This window comes from Pseudorasbora parva, chromosome 9, assembly GCF_024679245.1.
Source record: "Pseudorasbora parva isolate DD20220531a chromosome 9, ASM2467924v1, whole genome shotgun sequence".
NCBI lineage: Eukaryota > Metazoa > Chordata > Actinopteri > Cypriniformes > Gobionidae > Pseudorasbora > Pseudorasbora parva.
The window spans coordinates 44,487,851-44,506,989 of record NC_090180.1 but is presented as its reverse complement, the minus strand read 5'-3'; the positions used below and the strand labels follow the sequence as shown (position 1 = coordinate 44,506,989).

General features: G+C 39.4%; 2 protein-coding genes across 2 annotated transcripts; both read right to left on the bottom strand.

Annotated features, from left to right (window-relative positions):
- Positions 1-1,120: 1,120 nt before the first annotated feature.
- Positions 1,121-10,451, bottom strand: spmap2 (sperm microtubule associated protein 2). The gene is made up of 7 exons (XM_067452813.1): positions 10,422-10,451; positions 10,181-10,326; positions 7,126-7,190; positions 6,806-6,872; positions 3,779-3,905; positions 1,439-1,601; positions 1,121-1,362 (listed from the first exon to the last, which is right to left on the bottom strand). Exons 2-7 carry the CDS (start codon positions 10,252-10,254, stop codon positions 1,121-1,123), a joined length of 738 nt encoding a protein of 245 aa, XP_067308914.1. The 5' UTR covers positions 10,255-10,326; positions 10,422-10,451.
- A 6,223-nt stretch (positions 10,452-16,674) lies between these two features.
- Positions 16,675-18,589, bottom strand: LOC137089254 (zona pellucida sperm-binding protein 4-like). The gene is made up of 8 exons (XM_067452788.1): positions 18,197-18,589; positions 17,936-18,123; positions 17,767-17,864; positions 17,525-17,682; positions 17,249-17,441; positions 17,034-17,181; positions 16,884-16,956; positions 16,675-16,787 (listed from the first exon to the last, which is right to left on the bottom strand). Exons 1-8 carry the CDS (start codon positions 18,561-18,563, stop codon positions 16,711-16,713), a joined length of 1,302 nt encoding a protein of 433 aa, XP_067308889.1. The 5' UTR covers positions 18,564-18,589; the 3' UTR covers positions 16,675-16,710.
- Between the last annotated feature and the right edge of the window lie 550 nt (positions 18,590-19,139).

The window sequence follows — 19,139 nt, the reverse complement described above, 5'->3', positions numbered from 1 at the left end:
AATAGTTTGGTGTAAAAAAAACTAAGAAATGACTTATTTTAAAAATGCATTTATTAAACTAATGAAAGTGACAGTAAAAATATTTATAATGTACAAAATGTTTTCGATTATACACAAAATATTAAGTGTCAAAAATTGTTTTCCGCATTGTTAATAAGAATCATTATTGATAATTGAGTCCCACCAATAATAACACATGAGCATATTAAAATGAGTTCTGAAGGATCATGTGACACTTAAGACTGCTAACGAATGAATTTGCATCACAGGCGTAAAATACATTTTAAAATATATTCACATAGAACAGTTATTTTAAATAGTAATACTATTTCACAATATTACACATTTTTAGGGGTGTCCCCAACTAAGGATTTTCACATTCGAATCAGAATTGTCGAATCTTTCTATGGTCGATTGATAGTCGAATCATCTGTGTGTGTGTGAATGGGTTTGGAGGGGCACGACACTAGTCAGCAGGAGGGTAAAACTATTTTTATTTTCCTTTACACACTGCACACAGAAACAACTTTTAATAAAGCGACCAAAACTGCCTGCCAACTGACAGACGAACTGACAATGGCTTTCTTATTTCGTTTTAAATAAAAGGTAATGTGGTGGATAATCTTTCGTAAAACGTTTTATCATAACATTTTAAAGCTGCGATCGAAATACAGAACATCACACAAATATATAAAAGAATATTTTTATAAATAAACCCCAAAAAAATACCTGCCTAGAGAGGAAAAGAACACTTTGAGTGCGTTTACATGCCTGTCTTAAGCCGATTGTGCCTGAAGGGAATCGCACACCGGACGTGAAGCTCAGCGCCGCGCCACGTCTTTAAAATATTGAGCACCCCATATTACCAAAATGCTTGTTTCACAATGATCCTCGTTTCATAACACCCGTAAAGATTCGACTGTGAGATCGGTGGTCGCATATCAATGCATCGAATCTTCGACTATTTCGGGTCACCCCTATTTGATTTATTTGACTTAAAAAAAACGTTTTAATTTTAACTTTTTAACTTTAAAAAAAAAACTTAATTAATCCAAACTTTTGACCAGAAGTGTAAAAAAAAAAAAAAAACCTGCCTCACTAAAGATGGAGGGATGATGGTTCATTGGCCTTTACATTTGCGTGGTAAAGGTAAAGACAGCTCCAGCAGTCTGGGGGAGGCCGTGGCGGCCCGGGCGGCAGGACTGACCCGGTAGGGGTCGTAATCCTCAAACAGGGCCTGACGAGTCTTGGGTCGAGCCAACGTCTTCAGACTCTCACTGGCTACAGCCTTCAGGACACGATCTGGAACCGGCCAAGAGACCGGCCTGGCGAGAGTGTGCTGTGCATGAACCTGCTTAGGAGCTGAGAGTGGAAAACGGTGAGACAGATAAACAGAAAATGACTATTCAAAGCTCTCCAAACTGTGATACGGACTCACAGGCCAGCTGCAGTATTCGTGAGGAGGGTTGTGTAGGAATGCCAAACGTGTGGTTGCTTGAGTCAATGCTCGGTGCTTGAGTCAACACCATCTTCGCTTTCTTGGGTTGTGCTAAATGCCATATTCTTGGACTTGGCTTGGCAGTTTTAACTGCAACACTCAACTGTAAAGGCACAAGAAACCAGATCTGCCATGTGTTATGTATTAAACCATGGCACTCTACCGAACATGCTTGAACTCGAAGACTTGGGCGACCACTAAAAGTAAATATTTCCCTTCAGGTGAGAATATTTATACTTGCAGTAAGACAGCATACTGTACAAGTACTGGTACATACCAAATCATAGCTATCATAGCATGGATTTCTTTGACATTTACCATTTACCATCGAGCTACATTTACTATACACTGAGCCCAGGAAATGAGTCGATGAACGTAATATTTTTTCTTGTGTTGGCAATATATTTCATACTGAAACAGGAAGGTGGGGTGGGAGACACTAAAGGGATTGTCCCAGTTTTAAAATAGCTAACATACAGTTGGACAAAATAAAAGCTAAAGATAATAGTCTTTAGTTGACCTTACAGCTGTAAACCAAAATTTGCTTATATAGACATGCATGCTTTCAAAATATACTAATGGTATAGTAGTAAAGTATGAGTTCGAAAAAAAAAAAGAAAAAAAAAAAATATATATATATATATACATATATATGTGTGTTTACATTAACAAAGTGATACCAAAAAAACTGATCCCAAACTTTTGTATGTACTGGTTCTTTATTAAACACAGAAATATAGTGCTGTGAAAAGTCTTTGCTCCTCTCTGAATTATGCGGTTGGACAATATTGAATGTCGGTAAAAAATGTTTTGGTTGGTTTTCAGTTTTTTTGATGTTCAAGGTTTCATTTACGCAATCTTTGCGTGGAAAAGGCCTACACACGACACTGAGCTGAAGCAGTTCTTCTAAGAGGAGTGAAACTTCCTCCAGAGAGGTGAGAAACACTCATGCGTAACCACGGGAAGTGTTTGGGGGCAGCTATTGATGCCGATAAAGGTTATAAACCACTTCTTGAGGGGAAAATTACCCTGTTAATACTTCTTGATACCATTTTAAAATAATATGCTTTAGATGCTTTACATTAAAGACATGACAATTGTAGGACACATTTCACGATTGCATGATTGAAACATGCACCAAACTTTGTGTATATTTTACCACCAGACTCTAAATACTTCTTTCTTTCTTTCTTTCTTTCTTTCTTTCTTTCTTTCTTTCTTTCTTTCTTTCTTTCTTTCTTTCTTTCTTTCTTTCTTTTTATCAACACACATCTTTCTACAGAGACAGACAGACCAACATGATCTCACATAAGTGAAAATCTAAGGCACGAATTGTATTTATTATTGTATTTATTGTACAATTTATACACAATTTTTTTTGTGAGCATATGATATGCACTGTAAACCTCTTAGTATTAGAAGGTAGTGTTAGTGGTGTGGGTTACGTGCATATTACACGCCATAAAATGCACATCAGATTATGTTAAATCAATCAATCTGTCTGTCTGTCCATCCTTCCATCCGTCCTTCTGTCTATAATATTTTGTTTAAAGGAAGTGTATGTAAGATTGTGGCCAAAACTGGAACTGCAATCACTTTCAAATGACTGTAGAGCGGTGTATCCCATATCCCCCTCCCCCTGACTCGAGGTTGCCAGATTGGCTGCAGGATCAGCAGGATCGTTTGTAGATCTGCAGCTGTGGTAACTAGAGCAGATCTGGCAACCCGGATGCAGAAACACTACTGACTTTGTGATTGGTCGATAGGTGGAGGGCGGAGCTTCAGGCCAAAACACAACATGTCAACATCAGATGAGGGCTGCAACAACAACTTTTAAATGACAATATCCTGGCCAGACTACTGTTGTCAGTGATATAAGTATTTAAAATTAACATGATTTCTAACACTCTAAAAAATGCTGGGTTAAAAACAACCCAAGTTGGGTTGAAAATGCACTAACCCAACAATTGAGTTGTTTTAACCCAATGGTTGAGTTGTTTTAACCCAGTGGTTGGGTTAAATGTTGCTTAAGACAACCCAATTGCTGGGTAAGAACAACTCAACCATTGGGTTAAAACAACTCAATTGTTGGGTTAGTGCATTTTCAACCCAACTTGGGTTGTTTTTAACCCAGCATTTTTTAGAGTGTAACGTCTAGTGATATATCAGGGCCATTTTATGATAACTGAAATACATTTCTTACATACAGTTCCTTTAAAAGGAGTGCAGAACTGATTCAGAACTGACTCAAATATTGTTAGATGTAGTGTATTTACTCACAGGGGCCAGAAGGGGGCGATCAGGCTGCCATCCATCAACAGGCACACGAGGCAGAGCCAGTGAACACACTCTTTGAGAAGGACATGCTTTTAGTGCTGCTGCACTAACCGTCCACTCCGGTGACCTTCTGTAAGGACAGACATATGAGCTATGTTAAGAATAGCATGCTGCCATAATACTATTTCTACAGCATACTGTGCATATGCAAATTATCTGTATGCAAAAATAAAATAAAAATTCAGCTGGATGACCTACTACATTCCCAAATGTGCAAAATAAGATTAGACCACACTGTGTAAAATGCAAAGCAATGCACTCAACTTTTCCTTCCATTTCCTTTGAATGGGATTCGTTGCTGCAACAATGTTTTCTGTTTTTATTTTACACATTTTATTTTTCTGCCATGAATCGTGATCATGATCTTCTAGCTTCCTTCTTTTCTTCAAATCAACTAGAGGACACCTGTGAGAGCTGGATTCATGTTTGCTTATTAACTAATTACAGATGCAATCATCAGTTGAGAGCTTTGAGACTGAGATTAGTGTTTGAATGGAACCATGAGGACAGTGAGCGGGAGAGCCGTTATAGCATGAAGACGTCAGTATTTGTACTGCTGGTGACGGCCTGCGTGATTAAAGTCTAAACGGAAACTGAAATTATGAGATAAGCATCATGGGTTGTTGTGGAAGTGAAATGAATGAACAGAGATCAAATGGATGACTATTAGCTTAATTCTCATCATCTGCTGCATATATGCATTAATGAAGGCTTGGGTGAGTAGTGTGTACGTGAAACGGTTTAGGTGGCTATAAAAATGTCATATGCATTTATTAAAAAAAAAGAAAAAGAAAAGTTGAATGGAAATTATATTAAAACAGTTGCAAGAAAAAGTATGTGAATTCCTTGAAGAATCTGAAAATATGAATCATTTTAAAGGCACAATATGTAATGTTTCAGCATTAAAAATATAAAAGATCACTATATCTATGTTATATATTTTTTAAAGTTGTGTGTTTACATTATCCCGACAGTTCTAATTAACTTCTAAATCCAGAGAAATTAATATTTTAATTCGAAGACACGGACCGTGTCTTTATTTCCGTTATGTCGCCAGTCTTTCACGTCATATCCACGTTTGCGTCTTGCTTCCTGCGGAACTCGGCGGAACCATAGATATCTATGGGCGGAACCGCCAAACTCAAAGAGGAACACTGACAGACAGTATAAGGGGAACCCCCGTATAAAAAAGTCTGTATGATAATGGATCATGACTACTCTTTGCCTGTACGTTTTGTCAGCTCAACAAAGCGCAAACGTAAGGGTGAAAAAAATGACCCGAGAAGATTTTGGGACAGTAGAAGAAGCAAGAGACGTGTAAACCTTGGAGAAGCCTTTGAAAGATGGCGAAATCTTCGTGACAAGCTCGGACTGCAGAGAGATGCTGATCTCGCTTGTGTTTTAATAAACAGGTCATTTAAGTAACCATTCAGCTAACATAATAATCATATAATCATAACATGCTGTATGTTTGCATATTGCATAGCGATCTTGACCACATTGAGACGCGTTTAGCTGAATACGTAATGTTATACATTTTGTATCGGCTTTTCAAACAGGCGGATTCTCTGTTTTTGGAGACTGAAAGAGCTATTTTTTTAAAAACTGATTCAAAAGTATTTCTATCCGTATATTTGGTGACACGATGATGTCATGTGTAAAACGCAGATGGACGAGCTATTATTGGTTTTATATGTAGCTGGAGAAAGTAACGTTAGCTTCATAAGGTAATATGCCACTATCTTTGTCAATTAATATAAGGTGACCGTCACTTTTATCATATGTTAATACTAGCTACATATAATATTGATTTAATAATGATCTACTTATTCATATATCTCCGAGTTCCAAAATAAATGTTTATTAGAATGATTGATGAACGTGGGGAGCGACACAGCGCGTGTTCCAATGAACAACGTATTGCAGGTGCTGGTTCTCTCATTTACTGTTTTATGTTGGTAATGATAAACTAAATTGAAATGTATTTCCGTATTGAACAGTTGATATACAGAATGTTCGACAATCGCGGATGCCATGTCAATATATCTATAATTTGAGTAACTCAAATTATGATGCGCGGTTAATATGTCAACATAGCCTACCAACTTATAGGTATGTTGGCACAGCGACCGCCCGCTCAACATTCTGTCTCACACATTATCTAACGTTACTGATAAGTTTGTTAAGTAACGGTAGCTTGCTGCTATTTCATTAGATTGACATTACATAAAGTGAAAAGCCGTAACTAAACTTAACAATAATAGAGATGTAATATAACAATCAATTACCTTGTCAGTGAACATGTTTTCTGCTGGAGATGCCAGATTCGCTGGTTGACAGTGGCAATAATGACAACAACTCCCATGAGCCCACGCACTTTCCCGACGTCACCAAAGTACGTCAGTTGTTATTATTTTGAATGAGTGACCCCTAGTGGCCAAAAGTTGCATACTGCACGTTTAACAAACTAAGAGGGATCATACAAAATCATGCAAAATGAAACTCAAAATCAGTCACTGCTGGAAAGGGTTCGAATATGCAAAAGATGCTGGAAAATTTAACAATTTTTGTGACCTGGAGGATTTTTCTGAAGAATGTTGGGCAGTTTAACAGATCAGAACAAGCAAGAGACTCAAGAACAACCATCGAAAAAAACAAAAGAAACAGCCATGGATCATCCAGCGAACGACAATGGTTCATGAACTTTTGAAAAGTATCATTTTAATATATTTATCTTTTTTTTTTTAAATCTTCTGGACTATATATTGAAAAAATGATGTACAATAACTTATTCAAGACAGCACAAAATAAAAAAATTGCATCAATTTTGCAAGATCTCTCTTATTTAGTTAAACAAATTCATATTTCACAGATTCTGCAAACGGTTCACATACCTTTTTTGCAACATTATTTCTTCAAGAACTGCTTGATATTAAGTAGTTTGAATGGAAAAAGCATTAGTTTAGTCACCTGCTCTCCTCAAAGAAATGGCTTGATTGTTTGCTGTGTGCGAGCTGCTCCAAACGAGGACTCAGTTCTGTGGAGACAATTTCAATTTACTTTTTAAATGAACACCTTTCCTAAAATACTATTGATATACACAGTGCACACGTTGTAAACTTTCACATTGTAAAAAAAGTGACTATAATGTTTAAGTAAAGCAAAAAAGGTGCCAGATATGCAACCTCGCGTTTAATTTCGATTTTTTTTTACCACTCTGACGTTACTTGGATGGAAGCAACATTTTCATAATGTATCACAGCGTTCTGTAAATGAAGTGATTCTCATACCAAAGGTTGTTGTGGAGATGTTCTTTGACCTGGTTGGTAGTTCATCAAGCCAGTATACTGAGCGCCTATAGTAGTATCAGAAGAAGACAAAATAATAAATAATGGGTGGTTTGAATACATTAAGCTGCTGTATTTCTTCATACACTCTTAAAAATCAATGCATTTTTTGCAGTGATGGTTCCATGAAGAACTTTTAACATCCATATGGAACCTTTTCAATGTACAAAAGGTTCTTTAGATTATGAAATGTTCTTCACACTAAGATTTATTTTTTATTGTTTGAAGGTTCTTTGGAGAACAAAAATGGTTCTTGGCATCACTGTGAAAATCTTCTTTTGGAGCCTTTTTTTTTTTTTTTTCACATTTCCAAAACTGTTGTTGGGGTCAATGTCACAGCAATGTTACTACCTCAGACATGGATGGGAATGTGGCAGAGACAAGTTAATGTGAAAGCATGAATAATTGACAAAAAGAAGCCCAAGTTATCTGCTGCTGTAGAGCCCCCTTGTGGGCAAACACACCAGCTCATTTAAAAAACTAGGTCAAGCAGAGTGGTTTTGACCATGTGAGAGAATGACAGTCTTTATCCTCCTGGGACACACAGAAACTCAGTAGAAATTCTGTAGAGGATGTTGCCACAAGTTCTTTTATATCTTATATCATATTTCCAAGTGGCCTTTCAAAGCAGAGTAAGCTTTTCTTTTCCATTTTCTGAATTATTACTCATTATTTATCAATATATAAATGGACCCACTTTATATTAGGTGGCCTTAACTATTATGTACTCAACATCTATAATTAATTTATGCTAATTTTTAACTATTGACACTTCCCTTACACCTGTCCCTAACTAACCCTACCCGTAAACTCACCCGTACCACCACACCTGACCCTAACTCTACCCTTAAACTGACCCACACCACCACACCTGTCCCTAACTCTACCCTTAAACTGACCCATATCACCACACCTGCCCCTAACTCTACCCTTAAACTGACCCACACCACCACACCTGACCCTAACTCTACCCTTAAACTGACCCACACCACCACACCTGTCCCTAACTCTACCCTTAAACTGACCCACACCACCACACCTGTCCCTAACTTTACCCTTAAACTGACCCACACCACCACACCTGTCCCTAACTCTACCCTTAAACTGACCCACACCACAACACCTGTCCCTAACTCTACCTTTAAACTGACCCACACCACCACACCTGACCCTAACTCTACCCTTAAACTGACCCACACCACCACACCTGTCCCTAACTCTACCCTTAAACTGACCCACACCACCACACCTGTCCCTAACTTTACCCTTAAACTGACCCACACCACCACACCTGTCCCTAACTCTACCCTTAAACTGACCCACACCACCACACCTGACCCTAACTCACCCCTTAAACTGACCCACACCACCACACCTGTCCCTAACTCACCCCTTAAACTGACCCACACCACCACACCTGACCCTAACTCTATCTTTAAACTGACCCACACCACCACACCTGACCCTAACTTTACCCTTAAACTGACCCACACTACCACACCTGACCCTAACTTTACCCTTAAACTGACCCACACCACCACACCTGTCCCTAACTCTACCCTTAAACTGACCCACACCACCACACCTGTCCCTAACTTTACCCTTAAACTGACCCACACCACCACACCTGACCCTAACTCTACCCTTAAACTGACCCACACCACCACACCTGTCCCTAACTTTACCCTTAAACTCACCCACAACACCAAACTTGTCCCTAACTTTACCTTTAAACTGACCCACACCACCACACCTGTCCCTAACTCTACCCTTAAACTGACCCACACCACCACACCTGACCCTAACTCTACCCTTAAATTGACCCACACCACCACACCTGTCCCTAACTTTACCCTTAAACTGACCCACACCACCACACCTGACCCTAACTTTACCCTTAAACTGACCCACACCACCACACCTGACCCTAACTCTACCCTTAAACTGACCCACACCACCACACCTGTCCCTAACTTTACCCTTAAACTGACCCACACCACCCCACCTGTCCCTAACTCTACCCTTAAACTGACCCACACCACCACACCTGTCCCTAACCCTACCCTTAAACTGACCCACACCACCACACCTGACCCTAACTTTACCCTTAAACTGACCCACACCACCACACCTGACCCTAACTTTACCCTTAAACTGACCCACACCACCACACCTGACCCTAACTTTACCCTTAAACTGACCCACACCACCACACCTGTCTCTAACTTTACCCTTAAACTGACCCACACTACCACACCTGTCCCTAACTCTACCCTTAAACTGACCCACACCACCACACCTGACCCTACCTAACTTTACCCTTAAACTGACCCACACCACCACACCTGTCCCTAACTTTACCCTTAAACTGACCCACACCACCACACCTGTCCCTAACTTTACCCTTAAACTGACCCACACCACCACACCTGTCCCTAACTTTACCCTTAAACTGACCCACACCACCCCACCTGACCCTAACTCTACCCTTAAACTGACCCACACCACCACACCTGTCCCTAACTTTACCCTTAAACTGACCCACACCACCACACCTGTCCCTAACTTTACCCTTAAACTGACCCACACCACCACACCTGTCCCTAACTTTACCCTTAAACTGACCCACACCACCACACCTGTCCCTAACTTTACCCTTAAACTGACCCACACCACCACACCTGTCCCTTACTTTACCCTTAAACTGACCCACACCACCACACCTGTCCCTAACTCTACCCTTAAACTGACCCACACCACCACACCTGTCCCTAACTTTACCCTTAATAATACCACAATAATAGAGTAAAGTGTACACACGACTGTCCGGCTTCACACACTCGTTTTCACCCACGCCTTCAAGTGAACTATATTAGTGGACTACCGTTGGTAATAGTAAAAGAGGGTTTAGAGAGCGATTTCGGATTCAGCCACGGATATATATAGGACATTGCCAACTATATAAAGCAATGTGCTCGTGTACCGCAGAGTGTCGCACCTGTCTGGGAATCGGAGCATGTTTGGTTTGGGCTGCGCGAGGCGGTCCGTGCGCGTGCCCATGATGAAGCGCATCACTGCTCACTGTAACACAACAGCTTCCAGTAGTTAGTTGGCGAACTCTGGACCAGAAACTTGAGCTTTAACCTGTATACACATATGAAACATATTCTTTCAATACTTTTTTGTTTTGTTATTTGAATGTTTAATTAGATAAACAAACGCTTCCACAACCCACTCACCGATCAAGCGCCAGGTGCCTCAGCGGCGCGTTACGTGTCACCATAGCAACATGTGACGTGAGGGCGCTCTAATTTACCTAGATCTTCATGAGTTGTGAAAAAATCTGTACAAATTTGTAATCATGCCGTGTGGTACATATGGACAGTTTTAAAGTCATTTTAAGCCGGAGTCATGTTATTACAAGGTCACTAGGAAGGACATTTCAAAACCCATATAATCGTTTAAAGACACATACGAATAGATCATCTCTCCTCTCACCGCACGCACGAGCACACACGTTTCCATGTTTTATGGGGACTTCTTATAGACATAATGATTTTTATAAACTGTATATTCTATCCCATAACCCTAAACCTACCCATCACAGAAAACGTTCAGCGTTTTATTTTACATTTTCAAAACACTTATTTAGGCTAGTCTGGTTTATAAGCTGTTTTCCTATTGAGGGCCAAAAATGTCCCATAAGGTCAAACTTTAATAAATAATATATAGGGAGGAAATACCAGGTAGCCCCCCCCCCCCCCCCCCCCCACACACACAGTAATTGACTACATTTTACAGATGTCTACATGTGTACAAATATGCAAATAGGCTACATCTGCCTTTACCACAACCCATTAGTTAAAATCGTCTATCTTAATTATATTCTCATTTCTGGCCTGAATTTATGCTAGTAGCCTACGTTTTTTTTGTGTGTTCAATATTACTTTTGTGTATAATATTGCCGTTTCAATTTGGACAACGTTGTGAGGTGAAAAACTAACCACAGCTAAAGAAAACAGACATTTTTTTACAGGCTACAACAGGACCCAACTTCAGGGTTTCAAAATACAGCCACCAGCACCCCTGGTCTCAAGATAATGAAAAGATAATAAAAATCAATTCACTTGATTTGCATGAAATGAACAATTTGAGGTATAGCTAATTCTGTTAAGGCAGGGAGGAGCTGCAGATAAACACCGTGCGAAACACTGTCTGTCTGTGAGTGTGAGAGACTCCAGGCAGCACAGCAGCAGATGGGAGCCAGAGCTAAGCTTGCATAATGATCACCAAAGTCAAAGGTCAGATGATAACTGAGCCCAGGAGAGGGCGAGCCATGAGGACAATGCTAGAGATTAGAAAAACACAACTGCATCAGAAAAGAAGCCCATCAGCAGCTGTTAGCATGGATTCATCAGTGCTCGGCCTTTTCATTCAGGTCACATGATCTCACTGCATCTCCTGCCAACCCAACTGAACATTTATATCATATTCTGATTGGTCAAGCGCAGTATACAACGTTTGTACAATGACCTCTGGCAACGCTCACTGTGCTTCACAACTGTACATCTCTGACTCAAGGTCTAAGCTAAATTTGGAAAAATAGATAATGCAATGTTTTCAGACACTTATAATCACATGCTATTTACAATTAGATGAAAATGTATTCTAGATTAAATATGCACAATGCATTTAGTTAAACTTAAGGATGCATTTAAAAAAAATAATTACTTCTAATGTTTTTGAAATGTTTAAAGTGGACTGCTAATGTACTGACAAGCATTTATGATAAAGTGAAATAAAGATGAAATTCAGAATAATTTTTCCCAAGTCATCTTAGTTGAAAAAAGTATTAAAAAAAAGAGTATATTTCACTTATTTGGGACCATTTTTGACCAATGAAAATGTGCAGAATTTGTTCCCCACTTATTCGGAATTTACCTTTAATGCAATTTCTATTAAAACTTGTATTTATATATTTGTATAATGTATATTTGTAATGAAGTTCACTGTAAAAAAAAATCCAACTTATGTTTTGTATGAAAAATTTAGCTTTTAAAGTTTATTTAACTATTTAACATGAAAAAAGTTGAGATAACTCAAACAAAGTTTGTACAACTATTGACCCTAATTTGAGAAAACTAAAAAATGTTCTGCAGCTGGTTGCCTTAAACTTTTATCAACTTTTTTTTTTTTTTTTTTTACAGTGTTGCAATTTACTGGATTTAAAAGTTTAAATGGAATTTCAAAATAAAACGTTAAAATTATAATCATCAGAAGTATCTATTTTTAAAGCGTGACAAAATATTATTAAAACAAGGCTTTAATAAAACTTTTAATTTGACTGTTACAAAATGTACATTTAAAAAAAAATAATAATAAAGTTGTTAAGTACAATCAACTTGGATGTTTAAGTCATTTCCACTTAAATTACATTAAACTGCATGACTTAAAATGCGTTGAATCTTGTATAACTTATACAAAATTGGATAACTTATTTTGATGAGTTACAGCAATGTAAAAGCATGTTGTCATAACTTATTGATCATTATCTTTATTTTATTAATATTATATTATTATCTGCAAGAAATTAAAAAAGTTGACTTATAAGATTTGAAGTACACACTATGCACATTCAATGCATTCAGTGCAGTATTTCACATCTATTTGTTTAAGCATTCGTATAATGAGCTGGATAATATTAAGTGTCCATAAATTAAATTGCAAATCAATCACAACAGGACAAAATAAAGAGAGTTCTTTGCTGAATCGTATAGTCATTATATAAAGGTTACAACATAATGAGGACATAAATATAATTTGCTAGACATAAGCCATTAAGCTGGTTAAACCCATGAGAAGCTTAAGATGTTTGAAGAATAAAGGCCTATCTTGAGCAGGGCAAAACTCTGAACATCAGTGTGTTTCAACATGCTGAAGTATGTCAGATGAGCAGAAATCACTATACATGTAGACACATGTTAAAAATTTACCACAGTATTTGTCTTGCCCAATTATTCATTACAGGGTGAAATATTACATTTTTCTAGATGTAAAATTAAACAGATAGTTCACCCAAAAAATAGATGGCATTCTGTCATCATTTATTCAAAAGACAATTGAAGAATATGTGTAACCAAACATTTGACCCATTGACTTCCATAGTAGGAAAAAAATAATAATACAGTTTTGTTCAAAAGTTTACATACCCCTTGCAGACTTCACAAAATGTTAATGATTTTAACATAATAAGAGAGATCATACAAAATGCATGTTATTTTTTTTATTAGTACTGTCCTGAATAAGATATTTTACATATGTTTACATATATAGTCCACAAGACCAAAAACATTTGCAGAATTTTTTAATGATCCACAGCTGTTTTTTTGTTTTGTGATGGTTCTTGAGTCTCTTGCTTGTCCTGAGCAGTTAAACTGACCAACGTTCTTCAGAAAAATCCTCCTGGTCCTGAAAAATCTTCAGTTTTCCAGCATCTTTTGCATATTTGAACCCTCTCCAGTAATGACTGTATGATTTTGCCCAAAGCATCACACTCCTTGGCTTGCCTTCTTTCCACAGTCCTGGTGCCATGTGTTTCCCTGGTAAGCGATGCACACACCTGGCCATTCACATGATGTAAAAGAAATTCACATGATCTTCCATTACGCAATGGTCCAGTTCTGATGCTCAGCAGGGTAACCCTGACCTGGTCTGCGGCTATGCAGCCCCATACCCAACTAACTGCGATGCACTGTGTATTCTGACACCTTTCTATCAGAACCAGCATTAACTTATTGAACACTTTGAGCTACAGTAGTTCATCTGTTTGATCGGACCACCCAGGCCAGCCTTCACTCCCCACGTGCATCAATGAGCCATGACCCTGTCGCCAGTTCATCATCGTTCCAATAAATGCTGTTCTTTTCCAGATTACCTTCATTTATATGTTAGTAATGCTGTAGGAAGTCTTGTCCACACCCTTCATTTGCCCTTTGCTGCTTTCCGAAACACGAAGGTCTTGTTGGATCAGACCGGAGGGATCAGCTGTTGCCGTGGTGACCAAGGTGGTTTTCTGGCATTTGTCCAGGAATTTTCTTTGACCCGACACTGATGTAATGTCTCTGCTTCAGCAAACAGCACACACACTATAAATAACTCAATCTCAACCCCAAATGTCTCTTCCACACGTGCACATGCAAATAATGCACAAAGTAGTAGTTGATGTGCAAAATAGCCTTCAACATTAAGCCATTGTTATATGTTTAAATGTTGTTTAACATGTTTATATGTGGGAAAATGTATACCTTAGTGTCATTTATTTTTCACCATTTTAATCACTTTTCTCTTATTCTTCCCCTAAACTAATTACATTACAGGGCCTAAACACACTAAAAAAAACTCATGAAAAATTTGCCTACGCATCAGAAGTGGCAAGAATGCGCATCTGATATGGGTTTCAGAATTGGGTGTCAAAATGGCTTGATAGGGCTACCTACAAAAATTAAGTGTCACTCACTACATTTCAAATACAAGTATGAGATTCAGAACATGCAACAGCCCAATGCCTACACACAAAACCGAACAGGTAGAGATATCTTAAAGGGGGGGTGAAACACTCAGTTTCAGTCAATCTCATGTCAATCTTGAGTACCTATAGAGTAGTATTGCATCCTTCATATCTCCGAAAAGTCTTTAGTTTTATCATATTTATAAAAGAAATATGGGCTGTACCGAGTCTTTCCGGAAAAAACCGAGCGCCTGGAGGCGTATCGTGTGGGCGGAGCGCAAAGCGGTGACGTCCTCAAGCGTGGAGAAACCCATCTATCTCAGCTAATACAGATAATGATCCACAATCAAATCTGAGGCTGAAATAAATTGAACAGGAGAAACGGCAACATCAGGATGTCCGTCTCTGTGGTATGTACTGTATTTAGGGGCCTTTGTGTGTCTTTACGTGCAGTTTATGAGGACATGATTCGGTTTATGGACTATTGTATGTGACTAGACCTTAGAGGTAGCAAGCAAAACGGTTTTGCACGTCAGAGTCAGAATAGTGTAACGTTATACAGAACAACAATGGAGTAATCGTTAGCGCATTTGAATGACGAAGCACGCGATCGTATCGTTTACTGATGTTTACTCATGCGACGGTAGCCAATAGCAGAGACATTTGAAGTTGATTTACTCACCAGCATCTTCCAAAGCAGGACCGCTCTGTCAAAAACACTTCTTTGGTATGATTTGGTGAAGTCCTGTGACAGCAGTGACCGTGGAAATCCACTTTGCGACGCGACTGAAGCAATGCCTTGAAGCTTCCCATCATTTCTGCGTTCAAATCGGTTCAAATGCAGCGCTGCTTTCCCGGAATGCTGTGCTGAAGCGTTGAAGTCACTCGCCGTCACCCATAGGAATAAAGTGGAGCGCGGCGCGACATAAGTGTTCACGGACGACTGGATCTGCACCTGAGAGACTGTTTACAGCGTGCATTTCCGCTCTCTCCCTCTAGTCACGCGCGCACCCTTCCGGGAGAAGAGCCCGTACGGCCCATACAAGGACCTTCCGCTCTATTTAACGTCAAGTAGACCCATACTCGAAAAAAAAACCTTGCCGAAACCGGAAGGAGTATTTTTAACACAGAAATACTCCATCAAACGTCCAACATTAGTTTTTGAAACTTTGTCTATGTTTAGGATGGGAATCCAAGTCTTTAAAGGTGTAAAAAGCTCAGTGTGCATGAAACAGCATTTCACCCCCCCTTTAAATTCTCTGCAACTTTCAGTTGGTCATTTCCAGACACTGTACTTCAACAAACTCCTCCTACACTGTAAAAAAAAAAAGTATATGTTCAAAAAGTTATGACAACATTTATTTTTACATTGTTTTAACTTATCAAAATAAGTTAAATGTTAAACTTCTTTTTATTAGTTATAAAAGATGTAACTCATTTTTTAAAGTCAGTTTAACATAATTTAAGTTGAAATAACTTACAGCCAAGTCGATTGTACTGCAAAAGTTCAAAATTTGCCATGGTGATTTTAACATACAGCCAAGTCAATAACAAGGAGGGAAGATCGTGAGGAAAGGGCATACAAAAAGGAATTGAAACCATTAATTTGTCCACTTGCCCTCATGACAGGGTTAGTACTGGATAATGTCATTCTGGAAAGGGTTTATAAAAGAACCCCTTCCATGAGTGAAGGTTAATAAAAAAAAGGCACAAATTCTCAAAACAGCCCCCATTTACATCTATTGTGTAGTCCACCTGTGATTGGACTGCTAAATGCTTTAGTACCAGGTGTGAACAAGGCCTCAGCAATCCAGGTGGGATAAATTTAGGGACTAACAAGCAGTTAAAGCAAATTTTTACCAATTCTACTTTGCAATAGAAATTTAATTTATGTCAAGCACAACCTTGAAGCAAAAAAGGGCACTAGTTTAGTAGTGGCACAATAATCAAATGGTCATGAAAGAACCAACTCAGTTGAAAAAAAAAAAGTTGCATTAAGAAGTTTATTAAAACTACTGAAGTCACATGACCAGTTTAACTTCTCCACTAGACACCACAGTTTGCCCACTAGAGATGGTCTTGACATTAGCATCTCTTCCTGCAAGAAAAAAAAAAAAAAAAAAAAGATAGAATCATAAGGCATTTAAAAAGAAAAAACCTCAGTTCCTGAAGTCAGGTTACAACAAGCACTCACTTTTCCTGGTGCAGCTTTGCTCACATGAGCCAGAAGAGGGATGGCACACCGCTGTACTACAGTGGATGAAGATCTAACAGAGGGGGAAACGGTTAAGCCACAGAAGTCACTATAAAAACTAAAGGATTCAGGGAAAGCTGCAGAGCATACGGTTTCCTGTAGAGGAGCCAGTGATGCTGGATCCACAAATGTGAACATCTTCACAACAAAACGCTTGTAGTGGGTTGGGAACTGAAGACCAGAAGATCCAGCCACCGGAACCAATGTGGTCAGATAACGGTCATCCCGGTAAGGGCATCTGAAATGTAGCGAGGCAGTCAGAAGTGCCTTACAGCACTAGATTGATAAAGACTGGCCTTACTCACCCATCAACCAGAAGGTCCCACTGGGGTAGACTGAGTGGACTGGGGGTTGATGTCGCCCAGCAACGTCCCAGCATTAGGACAATGTTGGGGTCAGTTCTCTCCATAATGTGCACCTCAACAAACACAGGCTCCCGCAGGACTTTTGTGACTGGATAATCAGAGTCACCATAGTAGGACGTGTACGCTTCATCCCCTGGGGAAGAATACTGGCGTTTAACTAGAAACATCTGCAACCTGGAGTTTTAGAAAATACTTAGGCATACTTGGGACACTTGCCTTCTGCACAGCCTTTGGTGACACATTGACCATTTGCCAGTCTAAGCTCCACCCTGAGGGGTCCAGGAGCTGCTACTGGTGGAGGTGCAGGAACTGCATTGACCTCCACAACCAGAGCTTCCACAGAAGTAGCAGAGTACCTACACTGGAAGAGAAGCCTAGACAAACAGTGAGCTTGTAGCATTTGCCAAGGATTAACATTCATGCTTAAAAATATATATATATATTTTTTTAAAACCTACTCAAAATGGCTGTCCCTTGTGATGGAACCAAGTGGTCCAACACCCACTTCATACGAAGAAGTCATTCGGTTTTCATACACCACATATCCACTGTCCTCCTGCAAATAGTAACAGTTGGCATCCAGTCTAGTCTAAGCCATGCAGAACAGAACCACAAGCAGCTACTCACCATCATGCTTGTGCCACATGCAGTGACAGGGAACTGGTATATAGCAAAGGAAGGTGTGGATCCCACAGGACTGCAAGGTGGGTCATTTCCACCCAGGAGATGGACTGAATCCAGGCTCAAGCGAGGTAGCGTAACATCTCTAGCCACCACTACCACAAACTGACCAGCTCTTATACACTGGACAGTCACTGGAACAAGGTACAAGAGAAGGTTATGGGTGAGCAATTTAACAGGAACACAGTTACATTGAGTCAGTCTTACCTGCCTTCCCATAGAAACACTGCTGTCCATTAAAGCAACAGTTGATAGCGTCACACTCAGCACCACTGATACCAGGTGGACCACACTGGATCTGTTCAAGATCAGCTACAGCACATTTGTCAAGGGGCTCTGTCTGCACCACTGGCTGCTTGGGCTGAAACTTCTGAGGAACCTGTTGACTAGTTTGCTGTTGAACCTGCTGAGGAACCCTTTGACTAGATTGTTGTTGAACCCACTGGTTAGATTGCTGTAACATCAGAGCTTGAGGATTCTGGGGCAGATTACTCCACTGTGGAACAGCATGACCGAAAGCACAAAACCACACACAAAGTGCAAGATATTGAACAGCACACCAACTTCCTGCCATTGTTCAACAGCTAGTCACACTGTTGAGATGATGTCCTTTGGTCTATTTGTATTCTACAGATTTCGGCTAATTAACGATAATCCCTCCCTCTTCATTAACAGTCATGATTCTCCAGACTTGCCCAAATGGGAGCTTATCCTACCAAAAAAAATCTCATTGGCTGTCCGAAACCTGGAAAATGTTGCCCTCGGAGGACACATTTCAAGGTAGGAAGGCATAAAGGCACGTCCGAATCTAGCTTTAGTTCCTACTTATCCTACCTATTATTGTTTTTCTCTGAAATTAATCACATTTTTGAGGGCCTAAACATACTCGATGCACAAGCATCAGAAGTGGTGGACATCTGCGTTTCAGAATTAGGTGTGGCAAAATGACTCTCTAGCACCACCTATTAAATTTAAATTCAGTGCCATTCGCACTACGTTTCATGTACAAGTATGAAATTTGTGACATTTAACAGCCCAATAGCTACATAAGTCTCTAGAAGCAAAGTCTGAAAAGTGAAAACCCAACAGGAAGTGAGATATTATGAATTTTCTCTGCAAAATGTTTGCAGTTTTTGCCATTTCCATATGT